Source organism: Polypterus senegalus, chromosome 12 (assembly GCF_016835505.1).
Source record: "Polypterus senegalus isolate Bchr_013 chromosome 12, ASM1683550v1, whole genome shotgun sequence".
NCBI lineage: Eukaryota > Metazoa > Chordata > Cladistia > Polypteriformes > Polypteridae > Polypterus > Polypterus senegalus.
Genome location: NC_053165.1, coordinates 107,265,127 through 107,288,184, shown reverse-complemented (window position 1 = coordinate 107,288,184; position 23,058 = coordinate 107,265,127). Strand labels below are relative to the sequence as shown.

Genomic DNA, 23,058 nt, shown 5'->3' with positions numbered 1-23,058 from the left:
AACACCTGTATCCTAAACTTTACATCCAGTTATTTGAAGAGAGTGCCTACATATGTTTGTATTAAATTGGTTATTAGTGTGTTGTTGGCTTAGTGTTGTCCTTATTAATATTAATGTATTTATAGGATTTTCAAAAAATCAAACACAATGCAGTCTATAGTGTTGTGGAAAATATTTACCATACTTTAAAATTGAAAGTTAATTAAATAAAAGTGTCTCTCCCAACATTTTAATTATGCAATTACCTTTATTCGTAAAAAAAATATTAGTTTAGTGGTTAAAAATAATGAAGGTTGTACAAGTTTAACAAGTATAAGTTTTAATAAACATAAAAACATATAAATCTAGCTTCTAACATGAAGACACAATTATAACATATTGTGTACTATGATCAAATGCAGCATATTTTGTTCAGCTAGTGCCGACTGCATCTTAGCTTGATCACATGGAATAAAACAATGAGTAAGAGTCCTTCGTAACAAGTGTAATTCTTCATAGCGATACCTTTCCAAAATGTAAATATATGCAGGTATTCATACTAGCAAGCTAAAGTGAGCAGCTTATATCTGGTGCTCCTAATTAAAACAATAAAAAATTAACCTTCCTTAGGAATAAACTTGAAATCTTCTCTGATAAATGTTTAAAGGGCCAGAAATCAGTGTCAATTTTAGTAAACTGAATTGTGCTGCCCAGACATAATCAGAACTGTGTCTCAGGGTCGCAGGTAAGCTCTTATACAGCCAGCATTAATTTATCAATTGCCTGAATCTGCTTAATTCAGCTACTGGGTATCAGTTTTTTTTCCCAGTAGCACTGGGCAGCAATTGCCCTACCCTAACAAAAATCAGTGGGATGCAAAAACATTCACACAAACATTGAAAGAACAGAAAGACTCCATGCAGGCACCAATCAGGCTGTGATCTGAACCAAGTCTTATACTGTTGCTTTAACCAATTTGCCCCCTACTTTATTTCTTAGAAGTCAATCTGCACTAAAAATGCATCTCTCCAACTTTCTCATTGCTATGGGAATCTTGAGCTTATCCAGAGACCAATTAATGAAAAAAACACAGCTCTGATCCTGTCTGGGATTTCAATTCCAAACTCACTTACTACAGGCCAATCGAATGTAAGTGCAAGCCTTTGGACTGAGTTACAGGAATAGGGTGTCATGAGTGCTTGTAAAGCCCATGCTAAAGACACCCCTGCAAACAAATACATGGTGGCCTAAGACTTGTGAAACAGCAGAACTACCTACTGTTCCACTGTGCTAAGCTCTACACATCTTAACCAAATATGTAGGCAAGCACAAATTAAGTATTTTAGCTTATTCAAAATGCAAATTTTGGCATATTTATTTACAGTACAAAAATTAAATGAAAATAATAGCAACAAAATGAAATTACATTCACAGTATTCACATAGAGATAAAACAAGTATATTAGAAAAATATATTCTACTCCATATAGATTATAATTTCACTTTTTCATATTATTTTTGTTCTTAATTATAGCAAATTTTCAATCTCCTTTCTACCTTTGCTTTCTCAAAGACTTTAAAAAGACTGAACATTAGCCACTACTTTGACAAATATATCATGAAGCTTAAAAGTGCAAAATTTCTCTCTGGTCAACTCTGTCAAGGTAGTACACAGTCTTCACATATCACAGCATTTTATATTTAAAGAGATTTAAAACCTTCATATAAGAGAAGCAATTCTTAACCCCTCATAGTTAGCTTCTCCTCACACATTCTCATCTCTGACAGAGCCAAATTTCTAAACACAACTGGTAACCACAGACTATGATTTTACTGTCCCACAGTAACATATCCCCATGATCTTTAATAGCTAACTCTACTGAAATATGATCAGTATGAAATTATATTATTATTTGAATACGAGGGGATTTTTATTTTGCGAGTCAAAAATAATCCAGGTCTGTCTGGCATTTATACAGATCTCTAACAATTTTAAGAGCTTTGTGAGGACATAAGGCAGCTTTATGTTTAAGTGCAAAATTTGTATCTATTGCCATGAAGCACATTATGAAAAGCGCTGATTTTCACAGCATACTGTAATTTTGAAGGCACTTCAGGTGCGCAAAGCTGCACCAAGATGGAAGCGATGATGCCTCAAGATCAGTCCGTATTTTGGAGTGAGGTCAATTGGTTTGCTGGGTAAACTATAAAACTCCAAATGTTGAAGGAGTACAGTGAGGAAAAGAAAGACTTCTGCACGTGCTATTGGTTCTCCAATGCAACGACGCTTTCCCATGCCAAAAATCATAACTTTCTCCGCTAAGGCTCTGTTAATGCTGGTACCATCATCTTCAAGGAAGCGTTCTGGTGAAAAAGAAGAAGGATCCTTCCAGTGATTCCTGAGGAAGAACACAGAGGTATTGTTACTCACTAGTATGTTTTCTTGCATGGTGATTATTATTTTCAAACTTAACTAGGATTAGCTTCCAAAAGATGAAAGAAATTGAGAGTCTGAGAACAGCAGTGAAATCAGATTACGTTAATCCATGTCAGTTTATGAATAATTTTACACCATGCTGCTGGTCCCCACTAGCTTATAACTGGATTAAGTATGTTTCACTAATGAAAGGATTACTGTTCTGTGAAACATTTATTATCCAAAGTAAATGACAAATCACAACAAAATGTTTACATTTTCACAGTAGGAAATGAAGTTTGCATTTTTAAGAGTTTCACAATTAATCAGTGGTGGGGAATTTAAGAGGTGTCCATGTGGGTTACAGTACAATTTCTCATCTACAAGGTCATTCTGCTTTGAACTTTGCATTTTGTTTGCATACTGACAAAGTATTTTACTGAAAACAATGCTTATCCCAATCAAAACTATAAATGAGATTTCTGGGATTCTTAAAAAGTCACACAAATCTGAGCCACAAAAGTTCACAGGATATTTTAAAAATATGCCTTTCAGAAATCATAATACATTTATAACATTACTTTTTACAAAACAGCTTAATACAATTTAGGATTTTGGGGGCTCATGTCTCTCCTAGCAGTTTTGAGCACAAGACATTAGCAAACCCTAGAAGGCCCATCAGTCCAACACAGGGCCCATTCATCCATGCTGCCGCACAGGCAAAGCCAATCCAGAATTGGCAGGTGACCTTTCCTAAAAGGAACATATCTGGGGATATGGGAATATGGGAGGAAACAATGCAGACATGGGGAGAAACTCCACACGTGCAATAATTAGACACTGGATTCAAACCCAATATCCCTGATCAGTGAGACAGTAGTGCTAAATTAATTTACAATAACTGAATGTCCATCCATCCATCCATTACCCAACCCACTATATCCTAACTACAGGGTCACGGGGGTCTGCTGGAGCCAATCCCAGCCAACACAAGACACAAGGCAGGAAACAAACCCCGAGCAGGGTGCCAGCCCACCGCAAATAACTGAATGTGAAGAGTTAAAAAGAAACAGAAGATAAGACACAATCTAATGAGTTTATCGATGCATTACAAATACCAAAGCTAGATAGTGCAGAGGAATTGGATAAACTGCTGACACTATAAACTCATTCCAAAGTGGGAAATCAGCATGCCCTGAAGTTAGCTCCATTATTATTAATTAGATTTAATTATAACTTCATTCATTTGGAATGTGAATTATCCATGCATCCAAAGGGTGACTCTACAATGACCTAAAAGCAAAAGAGGTAATGGCACTGCCTAACTTTCAATTTTATTCTTGGGTGTCAAATATTCAAGCTATAAAGACCTGGACATTGACACCAATTTATGAATATACACAAGCCTGGTCTGCAATATAAATAAAATCTTGTGCTTCTTTATATGCTCTACTTTGTGCCCCAGCAAATCCAGTTGTTCATCAGTCAATCAGAATATTGAACAATGTATGAAGCATTTTAAGACAGAGAAGCTTTTATCTGTTGCACCTCTACTTGATAATCAACTTTTCCTACCCTCTCAAACCTACATAGTTTTTAATGTTTGGAAAACATCCAGGATTAAAAACACTTAGAGAACTGGATATAGATAATGTCTTTGCATCTTATGAACAATTACACTTCAAATTTAACTTCCCATCAACACAATTTTTCCACTACTTTTAAATCAGAAACGTTGTTAAAAGGAACCTGCCCCATTTTCCTCACCTCTCACTCATTTCTATTCCAGAGGCCACACTGTTCAGTCTTGAAGACTCAGACAGAACCTCAATAATATCATTTTAAAGTTTCTTCCTTTCAAAGATCCCAAAGTACGATGGGGAAAAGATCTTTTACTTCACATTTCATAAAAGGAATGGAAGGCAGCCTTGCACAAAATACATTCTAGCTCCATATGTGCAAAGCATTCAATCATCCAACTTAAAATCTTTTGTCGGGCACATTTATCTTGTTCAAAATTATCCAAAATGTATTCATGGTAAGATTCAGCCAGTGAACATTGCAATCTACTTCCGGCCCCACTAGGCCACACATTTTTGGTGTGCAGCAAATTTACATCATTCTGGACAAAAATCCTGGAATGCCTATCAGACAGACTTGGTGTCACAATATCTCTTAACCAATTAACAGCTGAGTTTTTGTATTCCCAGATGGTCTTAAAGTGGAGAAGGACAAATTGATTATAACTGCCTTTACCACAACACTAGCATGTAGACTTATCCTGCTCAACTGGAAGAATTTCAGCCCATCTGTTATGTTCTATACTATATAAAATTGGAAAAATGTAACTCTCTCTTTGAGGATCTGTTAAAAACTTTTTTTAAATAGCAAGATCTAATTAATCAAATCCTAGAATAAGCATTATTTTGGGGGAAAAGGACATTTTCCTTTTTTTGTTGCTTTTAAAGATTTTCTCATGCTTTTAGCTCTCCTCTGTTTCTCTTGGGCAGGGGTTGAATTCTGGTTTGTTAAGTTTGGCTTAAGTATATGGAATGTTATTTTCTTCAAATAAAATCAATAAAATAAAAAAAACAGAAATATTAGCATAAATGTTTGAACCTGGTTGTAAAGGTTACAAAAAAATAAAAAGTTAACTTACGGATCATGGTTGATTTGCCATTGGTTAATAAAGATGCAGGTGTTCTTAGGAATGTATATACCATTAAGAGATGTATCTTTTGTGGTGCTGAAATGAAAGAGAATGAATCACACATAATGAAAACTGATAGTGAAGCACAATAATATAATAATAACACATAATGTTGTAAAGTGAACTGATCATGCTGACTATAAAGAACTCACCAATGTGGAATGGTGAAAGGCACAAAAGAAGAATGCCTCAGCACTTCTAGGATAAATGCTTCAACATATGGCAGTTTGGATTTATCAGAGAGCCTAGGTCCATGCTCTTTGTCCACATTCATATCTGTAAAATGTAAAACAAATAAATGTTAAATACAGCTGTAAAGATCATTTATTTAATTGACCAAAATAACATTCTGGTGTGTTATTAGAAGATGACAATTAATTGAAGAATTATTAACTGGATTTTAAAATATGTTGTATTCATATTTATAGCAGGGATTGGAATAATGAAAATGTGGCTTAGGAAAAAGTTATTATATACATGAGAGTATTTTAATATTGTTACATGAAGTGGTGAAGGATAAAGAAATTGTAAAACCAATATATAGTATGCAGACTTAATGGTATATTATTTTTTGCTTACCTATTTCCTCATGAATTTTCTTCTGGATTTCAGGATAGAGTGAAAGGTACAAAAGTGCCCATGACAAAGATGAAGTAACTGTGTCAAAACCTGTAAACAAATAGGAAACAAATGTTAATGAAAACTGAACATTCTATTAAAAAAATCAGTAGCATTTACATTATTACATGCTAGTCAGAAGATTTTCATTGCTTCATGTGAAAAACAATGCCTGACAATCACTGAACTTTTACAATTACAAATCTGAACTGGAAGGAAATCCTTTTGTCAGCTATGCTTTTGTTTGGATGTTGGTAACCAGCTGGCCGAAGCAGAATAAACAGCTATAGTGCATGGCATAAATGATGTGATGCATTGTGACTGAAATGGTTAAGACATCCTTAAGCTACACAATTGATCACAAAACTCATTTTAAATTGTTTGAATCATTTTACTGTTCATGTGTTCACCATTTTCAGATGGAATATGTTGTTAAAAGAATTTATGGTATCTTACTTTCAAACTGTACATTGAAAACCACTTTAATATTTGATTTATGCAGCTTGGTATCTCAGTGGCTTGCTAAAAATGTATCTTAAATTGTATTCATTTTTAACCTTAGTTAATGAATGAATGAATATAAAAATGGTTCTTGTATGGTATTGTACTGTACAACCACTTTGGCACCTTTATTTTAGAGTCTACATATAAATGTATTGCTTCTTCTTTATGTCTGTTGTTAAGCATCATTCCCCTACCTTCCTGGAGCGTGTTAAATCTTTGATATTAACTTAATTGTTCTTAAATATTCTCCAAGGAGTGTCCAAGCATGCAGACACCCCAGTGGTATTAAAGTGCCTTTAACCCAGCCCTACTCTGTTTTAATTAACTGTTAGCTTCAATGGGGTGGCTGGAGCTGATGCACAGGTGTAAAAGTGTCAGTCATGGAAAGTGAGCCATATGGATCTGATAGACCCACACTCTAAAATGTCATTCCTGTTACGAGTACCTGGGATATTTATAATATCCAACTGTGTGGCACTTTCACATAGTATTTCTGCTGACACTGTTATGTCTCTCCACAATTGTTCATCAATGGTGCAGGTTTGAGACACCTTGTGTTTAAAATGCAACATATCCATGATTATATACTGATAAAAATCCAAAATTTGAACTCCCCAGCTATACTGGGCATCCTTTTAATTTGAACTAACCTTGTGCATTTGTTTCTTGGTGCCTTTGAAGGAGAAGTATATGATTTTTTTGTTAGGTGAGAAATCTTGCATTCACAGCATACTGAAGTAGTTTGTGTGTTCATAGATAGATAAAGATTTTTATGCATTTAAGGTAGTGACTAATACTTTTGATTTTATTTTAAATGTTACTTACTACCAACTTTGAAAGAATGTCTTTTTAAAATGTCATTGTGGATAAGCTATATATAGTAGTTGCCCAAGGTTAAGTGGCTTAAGAAAATCGATTAATGGATGAATGTATTTATCGGTACAACATTAACCTGAGGGTTTCTGTTTTACAAAAAGAATGGAGAACTCTTCATACATTCTGTTTTTTTATTTTGTAATGGTATAAATTAACTAGGGTGGTATGGTGGTGCAGTGGTAGCATTACTGCCTCTCAGTATGGAGACTGGGGTTCACTTCCCAGGTCCACAAACTGTGGAGTCTGCATGTGCTCAGGTTTCCTCCCTGCATTCCAAAGACATGAAGGTTAGGTGGACTGAGGACATTAAATTGGCCCTAGTATGAGTATGAAATGTGTTTATCCTGTGATGGACTAGGGACCTGTCCAGGAGATTGTTCCTGCCTTGCACCCTATGCTTGCTGGGATAAGCTCAAGCCCCTCGTGACCCTGCTGAGGATTAAGTGGACTTAGAAAAATCTGGAAGAGTGACTCGCAACTCTTCTTTTCTCAAACATTTATCTATGGTTAATAGATAAAAAAATATTTGGACATTTTTTACCTGTTTTTACATTAATTAAATTTATGCATAAAATATATTTGAAACTAACTGATTATTCATGGCACAGTGGTAGCGCTGCTGCCTCGCAGTTAGGAGACCCGGGTTCACTTCCTGGGTCCTCCCTGCGTGGAGTTTGCATGTTCTCCCCATGTCTGCGTGGGTTTCCTCCGAGCACTCCAGTTTCCTCCCACAGTCCAAAGACATGCAGGTTAGGTGCATTTGTGATCCTAAATTGTCCCTAGTGTGTGTGGGTGTGTGCGTGTGTGAGCCCTGCGGTAGGCTGGCACCCTGCCCGGAGTTTGTTCCTGCCTTGCGCCCTGTGTTGGCTGGGATTGGCTCCAGCAGGACCCCGTGTCCCTGTGTTAGGATATAGCAGGTTGGAGAATGACTGACTGACTGATTTTTCATGCTTTCTAAAGCTATACACCTAGGGAATTTGGGGAGAAATGTCTATGTGTTTTAGGTATTGCACAATTTAAGCTTGAAAACAAAAATGCTAGGAAAACACGTGATATGTTTTTAGATAACAAGTATAACAAACAGAACTATACATTACCAGCTCCAAACAGATCATTTACTATGGAGATGATTTTGTCATCTGAAATCTGAATGTTTGAATTTTCATCGACTTTTTTGTCTTGACAGTGTTCTATCAATGAGTCAGTGATGTCGCGGATATTATTCTGCAAAAGAATAATGCATGCATAAGTACATTTTCAGACATCTGGCAAAAGTTTTTAATTAGAAGCATTTCCACTTTTCCTACTGATCTTATTTACTTTTTCATGTGTATATAAATTAACTGAATACATTTTTATATGTGTTATATATACTGTGTAAGTCATTATGGATGCAATGAGAAGTGAAGCTAAATGACACCATTTATTGGCTATTTGAACAGATTACAATATTCAAGTTGCCTGAGCTGCCTCAAAAGCCTACATATTGTAATCAGTTGAGTTAGCCAATAAAGGCCAGAAAATGTGTCATTTGCTTCACGTCTCATTACAGAATACAGTTTTATGTTCAAAGTATTGAAATGAAGCGTTAATAATGTTTTATAATATAAATGTAAACAAATACCAAGAAAATATGTTTGTTATTGTGCATATTTAATCACAACTTGCTTTCTTCTTTCAAACCGTAATCAACTATATTTTAACATTTTTTCTGCCTAGTTCTTACCTTGTCAAATGTATGGTAGTGGTCTTTCACAATTCTCTCAACAAATTTGTTGAAACGTGCATTGATAGCAACAAATTTGCGCATCGCTGGGTTTGGGAGGAAACGAAGAAAGGGAATGAAGTCGGCAGGATTTCCGTTGCCAGCTATTTCGCCAAACTGCTCAGACAGATTGACAAAACTGAGCAGCTCTTCATCGTCGTGGCTGTAGCGCTGTCCAAAGCACATGGCGCATATAATGTTGGTTACTGAAACCACAACATAACGGAAGGGATCGAAACTTCCTTTGGACTTCATGATATCTACTATTTTCTTTACCAAATAATCGCCTTCTTCACAAATATATTGCTCAAGGACGGAGGAGTACCTGCTATCCTGTCTTTGGACGAACGAAAAAGTACGCAGAGCATTTTGTGCCAGCTTGCGTCGTGGTTTCCACACCCCGTGATGATCATGGCTGAAAGCGATGCTTTTGCCATTTGAAATAAACTGAAAAGAATATAAGTCTGGACGTCCGGCGAAGTCATCTCCTTGTTTAAGGAGCGCTTGCCGTACTATGTCATAATTGCTCAGAACTACAACAGGTCGCATCCCAATTTGAATCTGAAAAACGTCGCCATAGGTCTGGCTCATTGTTTTGAGGCTCAAGTGAGGCATTCTGCCAAGGTCTAACAAGTTACCAATTATAGGGAGGGATTTTGGTCCTGGTGGTCTTTTTAAGCCATCTGGGATCTTGGACCTCCTTACTTTTAGCCACCAGTAGACCAAACATATGGTCACTAATGCAAGCAAGCTCTCAGAGACCGTAAGAGGAACCAGCATTGGGAAAGTCATGACTTTTGTTTATATCTGCAAAGAAAGAAAGAAAGAAAGAAAAAGAAAGAAATTAGATTCTGGTCAAAAGTGAACAATAACTTGAGATAAACATGTCAATAAAAACTAAAGATACAAATGTCAATAAAAACAGACATTTTATAAAAAGAACCCATGAAAATGTAAACATTTCATTTAAAAAGATTTCAAAATTGACACCAAATGGAAAGTCACAGTAAACATTTTTTTACAATCAGGCTTCAGGAAGAAACTAGAAAAGGAGCAGTAATCTTCATGCTGTGATCAAAGAGAACGCCCCATCTCTCAACACACCCATATAAATCAGTGCACTTGTTGCATGAAGTGCTGTAGCTGTCTTCCAGTACACCTGCATGAACAGCTTGGGCAGCCGCGGTCACCAGTCGTATTACCGAGCATACCCAAGGCGGACATGAAGCCTGCACGTATTCGGCAAGTCATAGCTGGAAATGCCGCTATATCATTATTGTACTCGGTTATGCTAGAAATTGTTCAGTACCCCACGTCTATGCACGTTTGCCTGTCTCGAAGGAATAATAATAATATCTTACGCAATATTTTACAGTTTAAATATACAAAAGATATACAATCAAGCAACAGTGGTAAAGATAAACTACATATTTTTGCGCCTGCAAAGTTTTAAATGAAATTAGTTTTATGAGATAAACGAGTCTGGAAAAACATTAAGCTGTTGGCATGCGCACTGAGTATCATGAAATATGAAAACTGAACATTTCTATTAAACAATTAAATTCAGTATTAATATGAGGGGGAGACCAAATACATTAGTTTAAGTGTTTAATATGCTACCACATTTCAAAACAAAATTAGTGATTATAATCACATGCAATGTAAACAGAAGTTCAAATCCTCTCTGATTGAAACCTTATCAAGTATATTACTTACGACTTGTGACGGTTTAATTTTTATTTGGGTTTTACACAATATTGTTGCCAAAATGAAAATTAAAAAAACAGAGAGAAAACGTCGATTTGCTGTGTTCTTTACCTTGCTGGATTATCTGTAAGCTTCTCTTGGCCAAGAGTCACAATGAAGAATTGTCCGCTTAATATATTCGCTGGGTTTAGCATTCCCTGCAAACCATTGAGTTTGCGAAGGATGAGGAGCTGGGCATTTCTTTTATAGACGTCTGCCTGATCTGATTGGCTAGGTAGTCTCGTTCACGTGACAATAAGAATGGCGCTGTGCCCAAAATTTTACAGTACTGTACTTTACTATACTGTAGACAAGAAATGCAGAGGCAGCTTTAATGAATGGACGATTTAGGTGTTATACAAACACAAGACAATGCGTATGTGCATACGTGTTTTAGGAACACAATCATACTGGGACCCGAAAAAAGAAAGAAAGAAAAGCTGCATTTAGATTAACAATCTACAAGTAAAAGAAAAAGGTAATATTATTGTATTCATCACTTGCAAAATGAAGTTATGAAAATAATAGGATAATAAATCTCTAGTCATAACTTCGAGAAAATCTCTGACGATTCATATTTTTTCTTATATGTTTGCATAATGTATTGATTGTTAATATTTAATAAAAGATACATTTAAAACGCAAAACTCCTTAAACAGATGAACAAGGCACCATAGTTCTATTTAAAAAGCGCAGCGTTAAGGACACTGCAAGCGATTTAAAAATATTATTTATAAAGTTAGAAATCACGTAGTCTGGACTGATGTCCTGTCCCTGGCTGATTCCTGCATTCACTTATGCTGCTAGAAGTCTCTGTTTCAATGGACGGATGACTGAATTACACTTAGCGTAATTTAAACAGACAGGACGCATTTTGCTTGAGATGGTACTAATTTGGGGTTGCACTAACATTATTACGGATGCGTATCGGGGCCAAATTAATCACTGGAAGAGTAATGTAAAATGTACATGAATCTGTTATCGCAATGAGTACAAAATGAGTAAATGAGTAAAATCCAGTAAAATATCTGATTGGTCTCAGAAATTATTGTAATTATTGTAAAGATCTTTTTAACATAGACATAACGCACACGATGTAAAGCGCTTTCAGGTACAATTAAATCTTATGATTGCTCTCTCGCTGTGGACTCTCCCTCCAGCAAATTTTATAACCTCTTCGTTTTCATAATCCCTGTCACTTCAAAAACATCTGGTGGGATATTTGAAATACGTTATATTACGAAACTTTAATATAAATGATTAATTCAGTAAATGTTACTGTAAATAGTATTAAGAACATTGTTAAAGAGTATCATTGGTAGCCGATGGCCATACATACATCTCGATCACAATCGAATAAAACAAGGACAAGAGAGAATCCTTCCATACAGTATGTTTTAAAAATTGATTTTAGCCTCATATATTGTTAATATTATTTGGAGATCAAGGCAATCCGTCCCGGACTTTCGCCCTTTGTCCCTACGACAATTTCATATACGTGAAGTTCAGAAATGAATATGTGCATAATTTACTAATCTATTCCTTTCGGAAATCGTATAATTAGATTGGATTACATAAGCATTATAATTCTCATTAGGAAATTCAAATATAGTCTATTTTGAATAACCCGCCTATTTCATTGAAAATGTATTCATCCACAATCCGAATTAGGAACAAATTGAAAATTGACAGAAAAAAACATCATATCACATCAGTGAATTTCTAAATCATTATTTAAGATAAAACAGCCTTTATCTCAGAAAACAAAACAAACAAACAAACAAAAAAGACTTTCATTTTACCTACTGAATTAATCAATTTAATTCGATAATGATATTAATTGAATTAGAGACACTGCAATAGTTGATTTATCTTTGATTAAATTAATTTACATATTAACTGTACAAATTAATTGTGTATCAGTTTTAATCCTTTTTAAGACAATGATAAGCTTATATATTGGGTTATACATTTCCTACACATTTCAGGGACCTACCTTGGTTCATTATAATGTAAATGAAGGTAAAAAACCGGCATCAACATTGGTCGTGATAATACCGAGACTCGGTCTCTTAATCAGTTGGTTTCCTATACACGGCAGTTCAAGAAAGGAAAAAAAAAAAAAAAAAGACGCTTATCATTTTTAAATATTTAGTGCTTTCATGGATGAGTTTTACAAAATCCCATACCTCGTTGCGTTTACCTTTATAACAATTTTAGTTAAACTTGTAGCCCGTAAGATTACTGCATATTTTCTTATCTGCTTCTGTTAATTTGCAGTTGCAATCAGAAAGTTTATTTTATTATATTTGATCATATATTTATTTTATTTTATTCTATTAATATAGCCATGTCACCATTATTCAACCTCTATATAATATTACTGTTTTTAAAACCTTCTTCTACTTTTTGTGGTCTAATTGGAGCTAAACATAATTAAAGGAATTTAATAATGATCCTTAATTGGCTTCAGCTGTGATGCATACAAACCCCACCCGTGAAGGTGTTAAAGGTGAGTTGCAGTCATGAGTAACAAGGGGCTTTCACAAAAGGCAAGAGGGGAAATTATTTCATTGTGTCTGCAGGGCAGCGGTATACTGTATATAGTATAAGGAAGTTTAAAACTCATGGCACATCTGCAGACCTCCCTGGCAGAGGGAAAAAAACCCAATATTTCATCAAGAGCCCTTAATAACTTAGTCAGGACATCTAAGAATACCCCCTGTATTAATGCAAAACATCTACGGGATGAAGACCGGGACAAGTACTTTAGTAACAATTCTAAGATTAGCACTGAATAAACAAGGATTTCATGGCTTCTTTCCAAGATCCACTTAAGTCTTGACCACAAAGAATATCAAAGGCCAACTAGAATAAGCCAGAAGAAATTTGGACAGGCCTGCAGAGCTTTAGGAAACAGTTCTATGGACTGATGTAACTAAATTGAAAGTGTTTGGACACATTGACCAGAGGTATATGTCTGGTGTGAGAAAGTCCAGGTTTCTGACCAAAACAATACCATCCCCACTGTAAAATATGGGTCATTAATGATGTGGGGATGTTTTTCTGCTATAGGATCTGGCAGTCTTGACCATGTAACTGGCAACCATGGATTCCAGGAAATACCAGGCCATTTTAGAGAGGAAGGTGGCACCTTCTGTTCAGAAATTTAATTTTGGTGATCATTGAACTTTCCAGAAAGACAATGATTCCAAGCACACCTGCCAGTTAACCAAAGCTTTGTTGAGAAATAGATCCTGGAATGTTCTGGAGTGGCCTTCTCAATATCTTAGGATTTAAAGAAGACAGTTGCAGCACAGAAGCCATCAAATATCAATGAGCTGGAGGCATTTGTATGTGAAGAATGGGCAAAGATTCCGACAGATATGTATAAGAAGCTTGTCAGCACTTACCGGAAATGGTTATTAGAAGTTGTAAAGGCTAAAGGATGTGTCACAAAGTACTGAAGCTGTGGGTTGAATGATAGTGTGCATGCACATTTATGAAAACTGTGGCATTTTTCATTTAAATGCAAACTTAAGTCAATTTATTTTCTCAAAATAACTCTAAAAATGTGACAATAAATATTTTTTGTTGTTTAATAAGGCCCTTTGTCACATACTGTATCATCAATTCATATCACCATAATGTTTTTGAGGTGAGACGGTTGAACTGTAAGGTTTATATAAGATCTGATATAGGCACAGGGATGCTGCCCTAAAGCCCCAGTAACATTCTTGGTTTGGATAGTGTAGCGTGTGAAATATGATTCCCTTTTTTTGAAAATTAGGTTAATTGACTGTATGAGTGCATGAGTGCTCTTGTGTTAACTCCTGTATGACGACTTGAGTTCAATGCCAGTCCTTTTGACCCAGGTACCTGGTCTAAAGACATCTGTATTTTTACAAAAGTGTGGGGTGGACCATAGCTTTTTAATCCTTTCTAGTGCCCTTTAAACATCACAGTAAATCTCATTCATTTGATATGGAACTATGCCAACTTTGTGCCTCCTTTTTACTCAAGTAGGCACGTTGGGCCCGGAAAAGCTCAACTTGAAAAAGTCAACACAGTGTCAGAATTAGCTGGTTGGAACTAAATATTGAACAGCGAAAAATTTGCCAGCCGAACAAACAGCTGTGAATAAGTATACCAACTTTAGCCTCATATTCCTTTATGTGCCAGGCACTGCTGGGACAGACTGCGGCTTGCAACTAGCGAAGATAACCGGATTGCAAAGAATTACGAAAATAATATGCTTGCATTTACACATCAAACCCGTTTATTCCCGTTCGAGGCCACACGTACAGCATCGGGAGCAATACAATAACTAAAATTAGACACGATGACAGTCCATCGGTCCACACTCTTAAAAAGAAAGGCTCCTAAATGGTATTTTACTGGACTGTGTGGTTCCTCCATTGCTTGACAAAGATGAGATGGGCTCTTTGCCTATGAAGGCGGTTCTTCGGGCTTTAAGATGGTTCCTACACAAAGCAGAAATAGTTGAAGTTTAGTGGGCTACTTATAGCAGGATACTAACAGATCGAGAAAATCCGAGCGGTGTCCTATTGAATGCAGCAAACCTTTTCACAAATCTGAGCCATTTAAAATAATCTGTTCATTGTATTGGCTGTTACATCCATCCATTATCCAACCCGCCATATCCAAACTACTGGGTCACGGGGGTCTGCTGGAGCCAATTCCAGCTAACATAGGGCGCAAGGCAGGAAACAAACCCCGGGCAGGGCGCCAGCCCACTGCAGGGCACACACACACACACACACCAAACACACACTAGGGACAATTTAGGATCGCCAGTGCACCAAACCTGCTTGTCTTTGGACTGTGCGAGGAAACCGGAGTACCCGGAGTAAACCCACGCAGACACGGGGAGAATTGGCTGTTACAGATCTCAATAAATAAAAGTTCTTTCTTGATCCTTCATGCGGGTGGTTCCCCTATGGTACTGGTCTGAAGAACAGCTTTGACATCTTTATTTTTGAGAGTGCCGCAAAGAACACCGTCACGCTCGTACATTGCAGCTGCGCTAATGAATGAATTCCTTTCAGCAAAGAATGAAATATTTTACCGTTAAGAGGTTTTATGACCTTGCTTTTTTAGTTAAAAGATCATGGGTCAAAGTCAGAGCAGAACCCCTGGGCACAGGGCACTGGTGGCACATTCATTCAGAGCCAGTCTGGAAGGTACGGATGTCCCGGAGTAAACGCAAAGCAAGGAAAACAAGGCAGACCTATAAGAGTCGCTTTCGCTTTCCTTTTTGATGTAGTTCACCATGTCATTTCTCATAATTGTTTTAAAAAATTAGTATTAGTTTAAAATAAATCAAAGTATATAAAAATAAGTAAACAGTATACTCATAGGTACTAAGGGTCCTAAGTTGCGAATGTGCAATAACATTTTCTTTTTAAAAACTGAAACATTCTTAGCGTTTTTTTCTAGCTAAAAATCTGAGCATCTTCGCATTTTTCAGTTTCGGATATAATTAGAAAAATATAAATTACTTTTCAGAGTGACAGTCAAAAATCTCATAGCGTGCAATACTGTCATCTCAATAATCATCAGTACCATTTTTGCAATTGCCGTTTGAATTTTTTAGGAGTCTCAACTTAATGAAGCTGTCCTAACGCCACACCCTTTGTTTTATATTGTACTGTCAGCAAGAGCCTTAGTCACTTTACAGAAACTGCATACCTGCAAGCCTCTTCTGGAGAACGACACAGTAAAAGTATCTTATATTACCCTCTGGGTTTCTGCTGTTTATATGCTACAGACTTAAAAATAAATCAGTTGTGACTTTATTCCTTTTTCACCTGACATCGAGGCCAGCATTCTTCACAAACACCTAAAAGCCATGATTCATTTAGGATTTCTTCATTTCTCTTTTTGCATTAACCTGTTATAAGTACATTTCTTTTAATGGTATTTAACTTTACAGTAAAGGTTTATTGTGTAAAGGTGTCTAGTCTGATTAATTGTGAGCAGTGCTTCTCCTCTTTCCTTAAGAAGATGTGATCTTTAAGAAATTTTACCAAGGTTCTCTTCCTTCATGCTTTAAAACTTGAGTTGGCTTCATCATGGCAGTGAAATAATCAAAACTGCCTGCTGCTCTCCTTCAGGGCTGGCCTGAGTCAAAGCAGGATGGATTTCTTTTGTGTTTTAGTTATTTTGCTCTGTTTTGATATTTGTCTATCACCTTTCCAATAAAAGCACAAAAAAATTGAAAAAGAAAACATTTTATTCGCTTTCTTCTTGTCTCAGACATCCATGTACGATGTATGACTAAAATCTTTGTGACTCCAGCACATAGCCGCAGTCTTTAAAATGAAAAAAGTTCTTTGTCAATTAGGCACCATTGTGAAGATGTTGGAGTGCAAACTATGATGCTGTCACTGAGACCCCCACCATTGCCTATGTTCAGACTGAGCAATTCAGTGGATCCATCACTCAAAATATGAAAATAGCTGGAAGCGCCACTTGAAATTTAAGTTTAGCACTTTCATGCAGTCACCTGGGATACTAGAGAAAAATGAGGAGCACTTGGAAACCGTTATTGATGACTGTGCTAAGTGTATCATCTGTGCCCAGTGGAGGATGGACAACCAGCTGGCCGAGATCATTCTGACTTTCATGATGCAGAAACTGATTATCATCAGACCTTGTGGACTATTTGATTTGCTCTTTTCTGTCTTCTGTCCATGGCCCTCCAGAGGTTTACTTTTCTTCTATGGTTCATTGTAGGAGGCCTTTGTTTCCTCTCCTCTGTGTCTGCTAACACTCACATTCAGGAACCAAAAACTTCATCTACATCCTAAATCAACTGCAACCGCCATGGACTGTTTTATGTGATTTTGTATCATTTCATTCATTTTAATAACTTCAAACATGTTTCTACTCAATGGGTTGCCATGCACATGTGCCTAGGTAAAATGTAGATATATACTGTAAAAAAATTAAATCTGGTTGTTTTATTTTCAACCTTAATGTATAAATATATATATTTTTTTAATAGGAGTGAAAGTTTGGTTTGCACTTTAGTAGTTAAATTTTGCTTAGCAATGCCTGATTTATTTTGTATTTAGTGTACTTATAATTTATTAGAAATTATCACAGTATTAATTAATGATAATAACCCAGGTAAATGTGGCATATTTTTGTTTTGTTGGTTAATCTGTGGAAAGAATCTTGAGTTGCATGTAAATGTATAATAAGGAGCTATATAAATAATAAGTATTATTATCATTAAAATTGTAAGTGGACTTAAATAAATGAACAAGTTAGGTACAGTACATAGTTAACACAAGCACTTTGACATTTTAACATTTAAAATTGAATCCCTTCATTATGGGTTGGCTAATGAAACTTTGCAGCTCTAGTAATTTTAAGATTTTTTTTTTTTTGGCCTAACAGCAGTTCATTTGGTTGATTGACTCATTTTCTTGTTAAGGGTCAAGACATGGCCTTGGGGAGGACCCGTTGGGCTGAATCCTAATAATTTAAAAGTATTTGATTTGATTTTCCATGGGCAGCCTAACTTCACAAGACATCCAGGATTACGTTTGCCCCAGACAGCCAAGGCTGTCAACAGATGACAGATGACGGGTGTAATAACTGCAGGAATTGTCCAAAATGATTTTTTTAAATACAATTTTTTAACTGAAAAATCCTTTGTATTCCCCAATGCAGTCAAATGGACAAGTGGGTCAGACAATGATGGACCTTTTATGTGGGGTACTGCAGTTCTGCTTACCATGAACCTTACACAAAAAGGCATGCAGAAAAAGGAAGGCTATGAAAACTCTCTGTGCAACACAAATATGAATACATGGGTACAAATTAATTCAAACCAATTGTAATACAAATATTTAAATGCACAGTTATATGACTTTTAATGTCTAACTTTTTGTAATAAGTGAATTGGCTAGTAATGAAAAAAAAAAGTTGTTAATACAATTACAGTTCAACGGTTTCTAGGCAGTTTCTGAAGCTGTACAAAACACCACATTTTACCAGAGTACTTTTATTTCAGGTTTTCTATTGTAACTGTAGCATAGATATCCCTAAAATGTTGATAACGGGCCTTGCAATTATGTTTAGAATATAACACGCCTAAATTAGAATTTGTCCAATTAACAGATTGCACAAATTATGTTTAAATATATTGAAAAGTGATACCTTCAATCCTTTGTTATTTGTACGATTCAAACTCAGGCGGGTCTGAGGGGATCACTGATGCGCGTGTTGTCTTTGGGGGCACGCGGTTATTTCTTCTGACATTCAAGTTGTCTTTGCTTGTTTGTTTAATTTGGTCCACTATGTGAGCGTGCATGGGTGTCCTGCACTGGACTTTATTCCAAAAACCCGACTGCAAAGAGAGACAGCACCTTCCGTGACCCTAACACTGGATTAAGCGCTTCCCAAAAGGTATTTATTGAGGAATAGGTGGGCTGTCATTAAAATCTGAAGGTCATATTTGAGGTAAATTATGCACCATACTCTTTTTGTATTATTTTGAAGTACATTCACACCTAGAATATTGGATTGTTTTTACCTGATTCATAGTATCTATTATCATGAATAAGCATCTTATTTAAATGTTCACTATAAACTAACAATTAACTTTACTTAGAAAATAGAAGATGCATTTGGGAATGCGAATAACGGATTTTTTGAATATCCGTCAGTGATTTTTTGAATCCGCTAATTCCAATGCAGAGATTGTGAGGACCGCAATACTGGATTTTTCCAGTATACACTAAATAAATGAAAATATTAAAATCAATCAAATACATACACTGTAGCTGAGCTGACCTGATAACTGTAACTCTCAAAAGTTTAAACGAACAAGCGTTTAAAGAATCAGTCAAATATGAAAAGCAATTCGTTCATCTGTTGCAAATCGCAATATTTGCTCGCCAAATGTTAAATACTTAAAATGTTTACGGCGAAAAAGTTAAAGAAACGTTATCTGATCAATTTGTAACGAAAAAGTGATGTACTAAAAGCACGATCAAATTCTCTCATCATCTTAAGTATACTTGAAGTTCACAAACCTTCACATTATTTGCAACACTAGTATGCTCGAGCAGCCTTACAATTAAAAAAGCTGAAAACTGTGTCCCTAAAGCTGAACACCACACAGTGTGCTTATTTTATATAACAGTAGTAATAATAATAAGTTATAGAAGTAGCTTTCATAATAATAGCAATTAGTCTGACAGCTAAAATAAAGCCTTTTATTGTTATCAATACGAATGAGTTTTCTGAACACGCTTACTGCATTCAGACAAACGGAGTCCATGTGAACATTGTCGGGTGCAAAGCAGGAGGATGACGGAGTGCGCCTTTCATTATTATTATTATTATTATTATTATTATTATTATTTGTAATTGTAATGCACAATAGAATCTCCAATGTTAAATAAGTTTTTTTCCGTGTTAAATTAATTATTAAAAGTGTAGATATGAAAAATATATTTTCATATATTTTCAAATGTTAATTTAACCTTATCAGCTTTGCTACAAGAAATAGAAATAACTAGTAAATGCAGACTCTATGTTGTATGCCAGAAATCGTTTGTCGTTTGTATTTGAAATCAGCGGTTTGACTTTCTGTTTATTCGTATTTATCGCTTGTAATTTACATGCATCTGCACACGTGTTTTGATGGTGTTCTTTCAGTGTTATCTTATATTACATTTTCTAATGATAGTGTCTTTATGTACTTCCGTTTATTTTATTGTGGTGTTCTCGGAACGAACTACAAAACAAACATTTTTTATGTTCAGTGGAAGTACACTCTTAAACATAAAGGTTCCAAAATGGCACTTTACTGGTTTTGTGGTTTCTTGTAACTCCATTGCGGTTCTTTGCATTAAAAATTGGTTCCTTGGGCTTTGACAGGGTCCGTAATACGTGGACGAAACTGAAATCTTTTAAATGCAGTATATCTAGCACACTAGTGACCAATCAAGAAAACCTGGTAGCCAGTATGATTATATACAGCAAGAGACCTTTTAAAATCAGGCGCCCGTTGGTATTTCACAAATCGGTTATTATCTATTCATGGCTATTTATGGGATCTAAATAAAAAGGTTCTTTCTAGAACCTTTGTGATGGGAACCAAAAATGTTTCCTTTATGGAATCGGCACCTTTCTTTTTAAGAGTATATTAGTAAGAACAGTTAGCAGTATTAATACTAATATCATTATTATAATTATATTTATTGTGATTTTTCTTTAAATCAAACAATCAAGGTACGGCTAAATAGACATTAAGGACTTCGGGGTTTTTAAGATTTGTATGTTATGTTTGCTTAGTAACAGTAAATTGATTCTTCCAGTGTACTTAAAGTCACTGCCTTCCTGATTCGCATAAACATGTTAATTTGATTAGAACATTTTAAATACTGGTAACAGTAGTAGTTTACATATTTCTAATTCCGACACGATATAGATGCCCATTAATAAAACCTGTGTTTCGCTCGAGATCTTGCTTGTCAAGTTTGTAACACACCCTCGAAATGCAGCATTGTGAAATACATTGCGTGTCATGCGTTAAGGCGGCATTTTAAAAATTAAAAATGTTGCATGTTACTTTTCTGCATTTTTAAAAATCATTTTTCTGCATTTAAATTCTAATAGCGCTAACACTTTCCCCTTTGGCCCGTTGCCGTGAGTTGCTGCCTCGTTGAGCTCGGCTCTCCCACCATGCTAGTGTGGCAGCGCGGTGCGGGCGCTTTTAATGCATCGTGATAAATGTGTCTCGCTCCTTTGTGTACACCTGTTACTTCGGGTTAAAGATTGCTGGAGTTGCGTGAGAGCTAACTGGCTAAGCCCCCCCTGATTGTGTAGGCCGGGGGGAGATGCAAGGTTACCGCTGAAGGGTTAAAGGCTAAGCAAGTACAGAGTACTACGTTCATTTCCATGCCGTGACAGGCAGCTGGGATCGCGTGAGAAGAGAAACAGACAGACAAGACACAAAAGGTGGCAAGAGAAACGCGGATGCAATGTTTGATTTTTTTTTTTTTTTTTGACAGGCAAAGGAATGAACATATAATGAGACACGGATCATGCACCTTTTAACTACTGGCGACGTTTACATTATTATTATTTTAAATAGGGTCTTTAAAAGATGTATTCCTTTATGATTACCTGTACAAAATTACATCATTATCGAATGCATAGATTTATAGAACGTTATTTGCTTCCACGTCCTTTAAACCATGTCATAAAGAAGCTGCACGGTACTCTTTCTTAACGGGAATATTAAGGAGTTCTCTTATTAAAAGAAGTGATTTCTCAGATTTGCATTGCCTGGAGAAAGACGAGATATGGCAATAGGAATATCCGTATTGGAGGAAAGCCTTAGTTTATGTTGTAGAAATCGTTAGTTAGACGTAACCGCAGTGTGTGCGTGCGTGCGCTAGTGCAAGTGTGCACCCCTCACCCCGTCTCCTACTGCAGCTCCTGTTCTGGAATTGCGTGCGAAATCAGAGATAGCAATGGGGGGTGGTTTACTGTTCAACTTCTGGACAATCCTCAGGCAGCCTGGTCAGTCACGCGAAGATTCAATCACAAACCTTAAAGAGGCAGGATCTGTAAAGCCGCACGGCAAAGCCCGCAGGATTGGAGGCAAGACCTGCTCGAAACGGGTCAAAGGATTGCAGCCCTGCATGCTGGAGGTGGGGACGGGGCGCGGGTGACGCTGTGAGGCTCCGACTCGTAAACTCTGCACTGACTCACATGATCAGCAGAGTTAACAATTATTTAAGGCAGGTTTCAGATTAACTTCCAAAGTTAGGCACCTGCCTTGGAAAATGAATTCTTTATGCAAGAACAAAAATAGCCGAGTCGACTCTCGCAACCATGCCCAGTGTTCGATTGTTAAAAATGAAACTTGACTAATACTGGCATTTTTGTTAGACTGGGGACCCCTTATGACAAACAGGAATCGAGTTAGATCAGTGCTTATTTACTGATTCATAAATTATTTATTCTTGTTTTCAACGACATATTACGCTGTTGTTTTAGTGGATGCCCTATTGGTTAAGGCTGGTGTTGGGTTCCACTGGCCCAGTCACTGATTGTGTGGGGTCTGCTTTGTCTTTCATGATTCTGACATAATAAAAACTGCCTGCTGCTCTCCTTCAGGGCTGGCCTAAGTTAAAGCAGGTTGGATTTCTTTTTCGTTCTAGTCATTTTGCTCTGTTTTGATATTTGTCTATCACCTTTTTCAATAAAAGCACAAAAATCTAAAACGAGAACATTTTATTCACTTGCTTCTTAGATTAAGTAATAGGAGTCTCAGGCATCCATTGTTGTATGACTGCAGTCTTTGTGACTCCAGCACCAGTAGCCACAGTCTTTAAAGTGAAAAAAGTCCTGTATCATTTTTAGGCACCATGGCCTACTTGTGTTGGAGTGA

The 23,058-nt window shown here is 36.3% G+C and overlaps 1 protein-coding gene across 1 annotated transcript; it reads right to left on the bottom strand.

Annotated features, from left to right (window-relative positions):
- Positions 1 to 302: 302 nt before the first annotated feature.
- On the bottom strand, positions 303 to 10,782 carry LOC120541486 (cytochrome P450 1A1). Its single transcript, XM_039773176.1, has 7 exons — positions 10,686 to 10,782; positions 8,829 to 9,674; positions 8,200 to 8,326; positions 5,684 to 5,773; positions 5,257 to 5,380; positions 5,054 to 5,140; positions 303 to 2,377 (listed from the first exon to the last, which is right to left on the bottom strand). The coding sequence occupies exons 2-7, from the start codon at positions 9,657 to 9,659 to the stop codon at positions 2,092 to 2,094; spliced, it is 1,545 nt and encodes a 514-aa protein (XP_039629110.1). The 5' UTR covers positions 9,660 to 9,674; positions 10,686 to 10,782; the 3' UTR covers positions 303 to 2,091.
- Positions 10,783 to 23,058: the final 12,276 nt, after the last annotated feature.